At 51.8% G+C, this 9,563-nt stretch overlaps 1 protein-coding gene across 1 annotated transcript in view; it reads right to left on the bottom strand.

The window, feature by feature from the left end:
* LOC103907531 (protein-arginine deiminase type-1-like) overlaps nt 1-8,818 on the bottom strand; it is an 18,716-nt gene extending 9,898 nt beyond the window's left edge. The window contains exons 1-11 of the mRNA XM_019474734.1: nt 8,727-8,818; nt 6,700-6,874; nt 6,151-6,220; nt 4,743-4,804; nt 3,888-4,005; nt 3,639-3,768; nt 2,841-3,012; nt 2,606-2,709; nt 2,154-2,277; nt 1,248-1,355; nt 1,011-1,162 (exon numbers count right to left, since the gene is read on the bottom strand). Coding sequence (XP_019330279.1) covers nt 1,011-1,162; nt 1,248-1,355; nt 2,154-2,277; nt 2,606-2,709; nt 2,841-3,012; nt 3,639-3,768; nt 3,888-4,005; nt 4,743-4,804; nt 6,151-6,220; nt 6,700-6,874; nt 8,727-8,818 — 1,307 coding nt within the window. The remainder of the gene's footprint in view (nt 1-1,010; nt 1,163-1,247; nt 1,356-2,153; nt 2,278-2,605; nt 2,710-2,840; nt 3,013-3,638; nt 3,769-3,887; nt 4,006-4,742; nt 4,805-6,150; nt 6,221-6,699; nt 6,875-8,726) is intronic.
* Nucleotides 8,819-9,563: the final 745 nt, after the last annotated feature.

Here is a 9,563-nt window from a genome sequence, read left to right as displayed (position 1 = left end):
TATATTATATCTATATTATATATTTTTATATCTATAGGCCATATATCTCTATAGGCATCTGTGCATTACATCCCCCGTTCTGCTCAGGATTTAATTTCCCCCATCCCTGTGAATCTTAAATCGCTCCTTAGGCAGCGCTTTGCGCAGGGGCGAAGGTTTCTTAGACAGACAGCAGCAGGCTGGGAAAACATTAATTAAACTTCTTGTAATAAGGGATATTTACGGTCCCATCTATAGGCCATATATCTCTATAGGCATCTGTGCATTACATCCCCCGTTCTGCTCAGGATTTAATTTCCCCCATCCCTGTGAATCTTAAATCGCTCCTTAGGCAGCGCTTTGCGCAGGGGCGAAGGTTTCTTAGACAGACAGCAGCAGGCTGGGAAAACATTAATTAAACTTCTTGTAATAAGGGATATTTACGGTCCCGGCGAGGCTGGGAAAATGCCATTTACCCGCCGCCGTAACCAAAGCAAGCCCCCTGGCTCGCAGCGGGGCTGGGGTCGGAGCATCCCGTTTGTTATCCTGGATCAAACCCCATCCGGATTCGTCCCCGTTGTTATTTTTCCAGGAAAATAACCTCCTTTGTGGAGGATTTTGCAGGGCGCTGTTGTTCCCGCGGGGCTGCCTAGCACTGCCTGCCCAGAGCAAAACAATTTCCAGTTATTCAGGATTTTACCCTTTCCTGGATTCCCCTGCTTTTCCTTTCAATAGGGGAGAAAAAAGAAAATAAGCCCGGACGCTTACAGCGCTGTAGGATCGGAGGAAAAGCACCAGCGGTTTGGAAGGGGGTAAAAATTGGAGCGGTGGCAGGATCTTGTAAGGGATGAAGGAATAACGATGCGGTTTGCACGTTAAATCTGGGATTTGATGGGAATTGGCCCCAAATTCCCATTTTGATGGGAAACGGCCCAAATTTCCACTCCGAAGACTGCAACCCTTTCTCATGCAAGGGTTTTCAGAGCTTCCCCGCGTCCCGGAGGGAGGGTTCAAGCCCCACCACATCTCACCAAGGCAGGGGGCTGCCAATCAGGATCCGGCCCAGGGGATACTCCTTCCCTTGCACGGTCACCGGTGGGCTGACATCCAGGTTGCCGAAGGAGTCGAGGCTGGAGACGTCTTTCCTGGGGGGCTCACGGGTCACGTAGCCAAAATCAGGGCCCTGGGGAAGAAGGGAGCGGTGACGGGGCCCCCCCAGGTGGGGGATTTCGGGGGAAGAAAGAGGGGTTGGCAATGCAACGACGCACCAGGATCTTTTTAAAAGCAAAATCCTTCAAGCCTCTGTTCCTGGGCGAGTCGAAGACGACGGGGAAGGTCTTGTGAGGCGCTTCCACATAGCCGAACTCCAGCTCGTCCTGTTGTGGGAAGAAGAAAAGGAAGAGGAGGAAGAGGAGGAAGGCTCCTGTCGGGGTGATAGCTATCTCGGCGAGGCATGCGGTGAGGGTGGAGCAGGAAATGGGGCAAACCTGGCAGAGACCGGCTGTTGCCCTTAACCCCAAGGGAGGCAACTGCCTTGCTCTCCTGGGGGGTGAAACCCCACCCGGCACTGTGGTGCCTGGCATGGGTCACCCCCGGGGGAAGCAACACGCGGCCACAACGGGGAGGGAAGCAGGGCTTGGGCACGCTGAGGGAAGCACACGGCCCATCCAGCCGGCACACACCGTGTCCTCCTGGCAATGCACCGTGGGGTCCCTCTTGCAATGGGGCCCCTCTTGCAGTGGAGACCCTCTTGCAATGCCCCACTGGGTCCCTCTTGCAACGGGGACCCTCTTGCAACGTGCCATGGAGTCTCTCTTACAATGGGGTCCCCTTTCGCAACAGGGTACCTCTTGCAATGCCCCCATTAGGTCCCTCTTGCAATGGGATCTCTCTTGCGATGTCCCACGGGGTCCCTCTTGCAACGGGGTCCCCTCTTGCAACGCCCCCACCGGGTCCCTGGACAACATCCCTGCCTGTGCTGGTTGCCACCACCAGCAGCACTTCCCCGTGCTTTAGTTCACGGTCGCCTGGTTCACCTCTTAGCATCTAGGCGCTTCCCTGAGCAATGCAGCTGATCCCTCCCAGGGGTGCCAGCAACGGGGGTGACACCCTACGTGCCCCGGGAGCCTGTAAGGGACCAGGAGAGCCGCATATTACAAGCATCGATTGATGACCTGGATCCAGCGGTCACTGCGGGTTTCCACCTCCGAGCAGATGGTCAGCTTGCAGTTGGCTTTCCTCAGCAGGACCTGGAGCCCTTCCAGAAAGACTTTGTTGGGGTCTGAGCCCTGCTGGATGCTGGAGGGAGAGGAAGGAGCGAACGCTGCAAGGGGGGATCACGAGAAGCCCCCCCCAACCCCAACTGTGCAGCCCATTCCTCATTCCTAAATGCGCTGGGTAATAGTCCTGCATGAGGTTAGCTCCTGGAGAGGCTCCTCCAGCTTTCTCCTTGGGGTTGCAACGAGCGCAGCAGTGCCAGCGGGCTCCCTACCCAAATATTAGGCTCTGGTATAGCATGCATAAAGCCTGGCTCACCCTATAGCTGCTATGCAGCAAGGAAGGGTCGAAAAAGCCTCCTTGGAGAGTCCCCCAAGGTAGGAGAGCAATGGGGTGACTTCCCTCCTACCTGCAGACGAAAACCTCCAGAGGCTGCTGGGTGTTGGGCGTCATTATCCAGGGCGCCACGCGGAAAACCACCGTATCCGTGAAAATCGGGGTGCCCGGCGCATTCTGCGAGGGGTGAAAACGCCAGGGAGCGGCGGGGGGAGGACCGAGCGCGGCGGGGGGGTCCGGGGGGGGTGCGGCGGTTGAAAACCCCACCATTGGGGGACTTTGCAGGGGATGGGGCAAACCCCACATACCTTATGGGGGACCTCCAGCAAGCTGGCGCTGAAGGAAACCAACCCGGAGAAGCCCAAGTCAGGGAAAGCCAACCCTTCAACGTAGAAGGTGTTTTCTCCACTGCCGACATCGTCCAGCACGTAGGAGAGCTTGCCTGGCCCCAACACGGGTTTGTAGTGGGGGTGTGAGTCTCTCCCTGGAGAAACACCGAAATACCCGACCCAAGACACGGTGACCAACCTGTCCACCAGGCTGGAAGGAGGCACCAGCAAGGAGGTGGCTGATGCCAGCATGGTTTGCAGAGGAGCGGGTGTGCCTCCTCTTCTCTGGGGAACACACTTGATCTTCCTCGTACAAAGAGGACTCTATACCCTCGGGTCCAACCCTTTCAAAGTGCATGGCTTGAGTTAAGCATCTAATCATATACTTGGGTTCCCTGACCTGATTTTCGGCAGGAATCTGCTGGGGATCCAGCTACCGGGGTGTTCAAAGGCAAAACGCGCTGCCTGACGAGATAGGCTGCTTTGGTGGTTGGGTCATTGCCCATGCTGAAAAGGTGCTGGGAGCCACGTGGGGGTTACCCACCCCACGGGAATGTCAAAGTTTCAGCAACCTCGCTGAGAAAAGCCTTTTTTTATCCTTTTTGCCTTGATTTTTTCCATATAACCCAATCTTCCACAACAGCAGAGGAGCTTTGGGGATAAATGAGTGTTTCCAGCAATCAGAGGTGCCCAGCCCTTAGCCACAGTGAACAAAAAAATTAGGGTTTGCCCACCTCGGGGTCATGCATGGACATCTGGGAAGGAAGGAAGAAATACTCACGGATAGCGTGGAAAACCCGCACTTTATCCGCGTCCGACTCAGAGACGTGCAGGACCACCTGGTAGTCAGCAAAGATAGCACTGGGACCTTGAGTCCGCAGCAGCATGACGGACATGTCCTGAAGGTCTACGGGGGCGGGAAAAAGATGAGAGAGGGGACGTGGAGAGAGGAGATGGAGGTGTTGCAAGCGGGAAACACCCTGGTAAGACCTTTTGGGTCCCCTCATGCTGTGAATGACACCCTACCTGCAGTGGTCCGTATGTCCACCTGACCGCTGTCCGTCCCCCCTGCACCGGGGCTGTCCCGGTCACAGTTGACCAGCAGCACGGCGCCTTGCCCATCCGGACCCCACGTCCACTTGGCCTAGAGGAGAAGCACCCGAAGGGGATGGGAGCAAGCTTTTCCCCATCCCAGCCTCCTCCCGGACTGGGGAAAACCCCACGGCCACGACCACGCTCAGAGGACATCCCACAACATGCAGTCAAGGCTGGTGGGGAGAGAGCAGCGACGCTTTCAAGCCACTAAATTTCCTAACCTCAGCTTCTAGCAGGGCCAGCAAAGACTATTTCAAACAGATCTTAACTTCTAACAAGCCAGAGAGTATCTGCCAGGCCTCATCTGGACAACACTACGCCGTTTCCAGAAATGCATCTCATCTTGATGTACAATTTCAGCTGCTGATTGGGCTGCAGCTAATTACCCGGGTGTAAGTGCTTGGGCATATGCAGATTTGTTGCCAAAGGTGTAAATATCTTGCTGTTTGCTAAACTTGCAGCTGACTCATTTAGTGGCACGTTTCAAGTCCAAAAAGGAGGAAAAAAAAAAAAAAAGGAAAGGAAAAAAAAAGCAGAGTGTTTTCTCCTACATGATCCTCAGGGCTGGACTGGAGAGGGAGGAGATTTTGGCACGGAATAAGAAAATAAAGTCTTTTCCTCCTCAATTAGTAGGTTGAGAATTTGCCAGGTTATTTGCCCTAATTCAGACACCAGCAACACCACCCAAGTCCCTCTCCCTCCTGGAGATTTTCGGGGAAGAGACTGCAAACGGGTACACCCCGTGTTGGCCCTCCGTACATTGCCTACAGCAAAGCTTCTCATTACCTTGTCCTTCCCTTTGCTCTTCACTCTGCCATTTCGGCTCAAGTCCACGTCCAGGGATACATCTGAAACATCAAGAGGGAAGGAAACCACTGGCAGGAGAATGAGCTCTTGGTGGCATTTTGGGCTCATCCCTGGCACTAGCCATGAGTCATCCAATATCAATCCCACCTTCATGCCCCAAAGCTGCTCCAGATCCAACATCTCCAACAAAATGCCGATAGAAAAGCCAACCCGATGGTTTTTTCATGGCTTTCCCCCTTCGGTCTCCAGCTATCTTCTCCCATCTTGGTTCCCCCAGCAGGGACGTACCCACTTCACGGTATATTTTGTGTTTTCACCAATTTCATATTGACTGTAGCATTTTTCATGAAGCCGAAACATGGTGGAGGCATGAAAGTGTTTTCACCATGGGTGAGTGGACACCTAAATAATTACTAGGCTTGATGCAACGTTTGAGAAGAACTTTCCCTTACAGAGCTCTTCTTGGCCCAAATCTCTGCCTCTGCTGCAATAAAGCGGAGGTTTACCAGCGACCTCATCTAAACCCTACCTAAATCTGTATTAAGCCTATCTTAATACAGAAATTCCTCTGAATCGGATATACAGCGTGTGGAAAACACAGGCACTGAAGCAGAAATTGTCCTTCTCCTTGATGCAGAGAGGAGGACATGGAGAAGCTGGAAATGACGCTCTAAACCTAAGCAGGCGAAGAGCATTTGTAAGGCAAAAGCCCTGCAGACAGCGGTGGCCCCAGATGGCTCCAGCGGAGCCCATCAGTCATGGGACGTGGGAAACCATCAGCCTCTTCAGGTGCAATTTTGGGAGGCATATGCATGACTTAAGGACACAGGTCTGACTGTCATGTGAACACTTTAGAAAATCCCAAATTTAGGGTAATTAACCCATCCAAGTGGAAGGCTCTGCATCCAGACTGGTTGTCTAGACTCCCTTTGTAGTCAGCAGAGGAAAATAGGCATTTCAAGGGAATGATTCATCTCATCCTAAACTTCTAAAATAGGTCAGACAACTACACTTTGGTGCCTATTCCTCTCCACTAGCTGCAACAGAGGTTGAGGAGGGGGACGCCGGCCAAAGTTGGGTGAGATGGTCTCCTTTGGATCCTCTTCCGCCAACGCAATGGTCTTGGCAAGCTGAGGAGGATGCTCGGTGTGTGCGTTGGGTGGGGACACGGCCCAGCCTGTGTCTTTTTTGCACCATATAAGGCAGCATAATAACATTTTAATTATTTCCCTCTTGCTTGTCAGCATCAGTCAACACCCAAAACTTCATTGCACATTGCAGGCGGGCAGCCCGCGCCCCCCACTTAACTCCCATCCCATGAACCCAACTAGATCTTGGCATCAGAAAGGGTTGGCCGGGTTTGAACAAGCGTTGCTGTAATACCTACCTACGCAAGTGAGATACAACCAAGCCACCGAAAGCTCATTGTCTTCCTGTCCATAGTATGAAATCTTAACCTGTGAAGACATCACCAGATCATGACCCAAGTCCCGTGTTCCGTCACGCTGAGTAGGTCTCTCCACTCATTGGGTTGACCAACCAATGCTATACAACAAGCTCTCGGAGGGTTCATCCAAGCCATTCTCCATTAACCATAGTTCAGCCAAACCATTTCTGCCTGCTTCAGCACAAAAACAGGCATGGAAAAAGCCAAGGTTGGAGTATTTTTGCTGCTTGGCATGGAGCTTCTGACACCAGCATTTGCAACCACCATGCTATCTCATATTTAGGGCACAAAATGCGATCTCCTTCTCCTTCTCAGTTTCATTTTTCGTACACAATAATTACACAATTCTTTTTACGTTTGAGTTTTTTCCGTGGAAATGAGCACGAAGTCAGCGCTATCGAGAAATGTTCAAGCCTTCTGATAATTCTCCCTCCTTTCCCAGAAAATTTGACTTATTTTTCCAGTTTTGGTGCATAAAAAGCAACTGACCTTATTGTCATTGACGGTCCTGCTGGTGACATCAATGGTCACTACAACCTCTATATCGGGATCCAGGGGCCATCTGGAGTTAATCATGGGTTTTGTCATGGGGCTGTGGGTGATGTGGACCGTAACCGCGGAGGTGGCATGGACATCGAATGACGTGGCACCTTTGGGGGTACATCTGAAACAGAGAGCAGCGCTGGGTTACAGACCGAGTTGTCCGTCTTGCTCTCCTCTGTAGAGCCAAATACTTGAACGTGGAGTTAAAATCCAGCCTTAACTGGGTGGAAAGGACTCAGAAACCATCTTTGGGTGATGAAATACGTCATCTGAATTTTATGTGTATTATCTCTGTGGCGGTGTTGAGCAAGCAGAGCTCCCACTGGAGCTTCGGCACGTCCGTCCGTGGTTAAGCCTAGATTGCAAATTGCTGAAGTTTGGGCATCCAACCTCCCTCCACAACAGCAAGAAAACCCCCAAAATTTCAGCATTCTACGACAAAACCCCAACAAGGAGCCAGGACAATTTTTGATGTCAACCATCTGTGGAGATGGTTATCGTGGGACCATACCCTGACCCAAAAGATGCCCAAACTGGAGCGGAGCCTGAATTCGAGTGTGGAGAACTCGCACCCCACCTGCATGACATCCCTTGCCTTTGAAGTGCTGCCTACCTGCTCATTACAGCCCCAGCACCTCCATCCCAGGAGCACGAGTGCTCTGACCTGTCTGCCATCGGGAGCCAGCCTCCCCGGCCGCATGCGAAAAGGGACAGGACGGTAAATTTTAACAGCAAGGATAAAATAAAACAAACACAGAAGAGATTTATTCCTGGTGTTGCTCTTGGCACAGCATCCCTGGTGCCTGTAGCAGCTTCTAAGAGGAGATTAAAGCGTCATCTCGCTTGTCACCCCTTGTATTTGTGCAACGTCGTAAATCCACCTGCACGCTGTTGCACGCCATGACTTCTCAAATTTGGGTCTATTTGCCCTGATTTTACAGCCCTCACACCTCAGCGTCACCACTGGATTCCCACCGTGCTCCATCTTCTGCCCCAAAACAGACCAAACCACAGTCAAAACTTGACGCATCCATCACCAAGTTCCCCCCAGCCGGTGCTCTCCAGGAACAAAATGATCCCATTTTTTTATTTGAAAGAACATCCGCCATCTGTTTTTTTGGACCAAAGCTCAGATTTCGCTACTGAGGAGCCAAATCAAGCCCATTCTGGGGCTTGGGCCCCATGTTTAAATGGGACTGAGCTTGCTTTGAGAACAAATCCAGAAAAAAAAATTGCAAATAATAGGTTTGATATATTCCCATCTGGCTGAGCGAAAAAATAATACTTTTTTAGGGCAGCTAAAGCTCAGTCTGAAGCCCTTTCGGGGGACGATGGCATGTCCTGGCCCAGCTCCAACACACAACCCCAATAATTGCCCCAGATGCGATGCCGACTGGCTTGTCCTGTAGTCTCTATCATTATAAACGTGATTTATTAAATAATGACAATGTAACAGCAGGGCAAATACAGCCTCATATCTGGCCAATAAAGCAACCCCCATATTTAATGCTGGAAAAATCTCTTTTTGTGAAAAAGCCCATGCAAACCCCCTGGTGGATTTTTTCTGCCTGAGCCACACATTTTATTCTTTCCCCCATTTATCTCCGGCCAAGTTGCTCGTCTTGAATTGCTCTTGCCTAATGTTTTTACAGTCAGAAATAGATCCCGCTCAGCCGGGGTGTGCATGGGCTTTGCCTGCAAATCGTCATGGCTCGGCTACGCTTCGACGCCTCGCGTTTGCCAGAGCCGACGTCCCTCCTTTGGGTGCAGCTTCTCATGCGACATTGTCCCCCGTGCACCAAAAAAGCTTGCCAAATCCTTGGATGAACCCACGATCTGGGCTCACAATGAGCTCTGATTTTCCCCTTAGCACCCACTTCTCCTCCAAACAAAAAGCAAAACCACTGTTGGGCTCCCTCAGAACCCATCAGCCCTATGGAAAACGATGGCGATACCCCGATCCCAAGCCTTACCGGCGCGTATTGAGGAAGACCTCGGTACCCAACACGCAGACGCCGTAGCTGGCGTGGCTGGTGGACATCTGCACGACGTGACGTTGGGGCATGATGTGCCGGGGACGGCGGCTGCATGTGAAGGAAGCTGCTGCCTGACTTTGTAGGTAAACCAGCACGACTGGATTAAAAGGCAGGGGAATTTAACTCCTCCTTCCCTCGATGACGGGGTTTAGCCAGGGGACCCTGTCGTCTCCACCTCCACCACCCAGCAAGCTGCCGCCCCGCTTGGGGAGATGGAGGTGATAAGGCTGCCCCTGGGGGGAGACGGGCGGCTCCGGGGAGGGGACATGGGGCAGAAGGGCAAAACAGGGTGGGTGACACCCAGCCCTGCTCTGGGATGCTCAGCAGTGAGCTCTTTCGGAGCTTATTCTCAACTTTTTATTCCCTTATATCTCCATATAAGGACTCCAAAGCTTAATGCATTAAACATTTCAAGTCCTGCTGTTGTGCAACGTGGTTGTTTAGGGTTATTACAATACACGGTATCATTAAAATAAAGCATTTTCTTTAAAACGACCGAAATTTTCCATCTAGCCTCTCCACAGGTGACTCACAGCCTCGGCTACCCCATTAGGGCAATGCCCGAATAAAGCCTAACAAAAGGAAATGTTTGTTCAAGTCGGTCCTTCCCATCATAACAACTCCCGAGGAGCGCAACAGGCAGAAACGGGTGCAGGGAAAACTAGTTATTTGGCAGGCAGAGAAGGGGAAAAAAACCCAGACAACAACAAAACAAGAGGCTTTCAGTGGAAATTAAAAGTTCTCGGTGTTTTGCTTGCACCTTGCGTTTCAGGG

This window comes from Aptenodytes forsteri, unplaced genomic scaffold (genome assembly GCF_000699145.1).
Source record: "Aptenodytes forsteri isolate BGI_AS27 unplaced genomic scaffold, ASM69914v1 Scaffold61, whole genome shotgun sequence".
Classification (NCBI taxonomy): Eukaryota; Metazoa; Chordata; class Aves; order Sphenisciformes; family Spheniscidae; genus Aptenodytes; species Aptenodytes forsteri.
The sequence above is the reverse complement of the archived record's forward strand: the minus strand, read 5'-3'. Positions and strand labels throughout refer to the sequence as shown.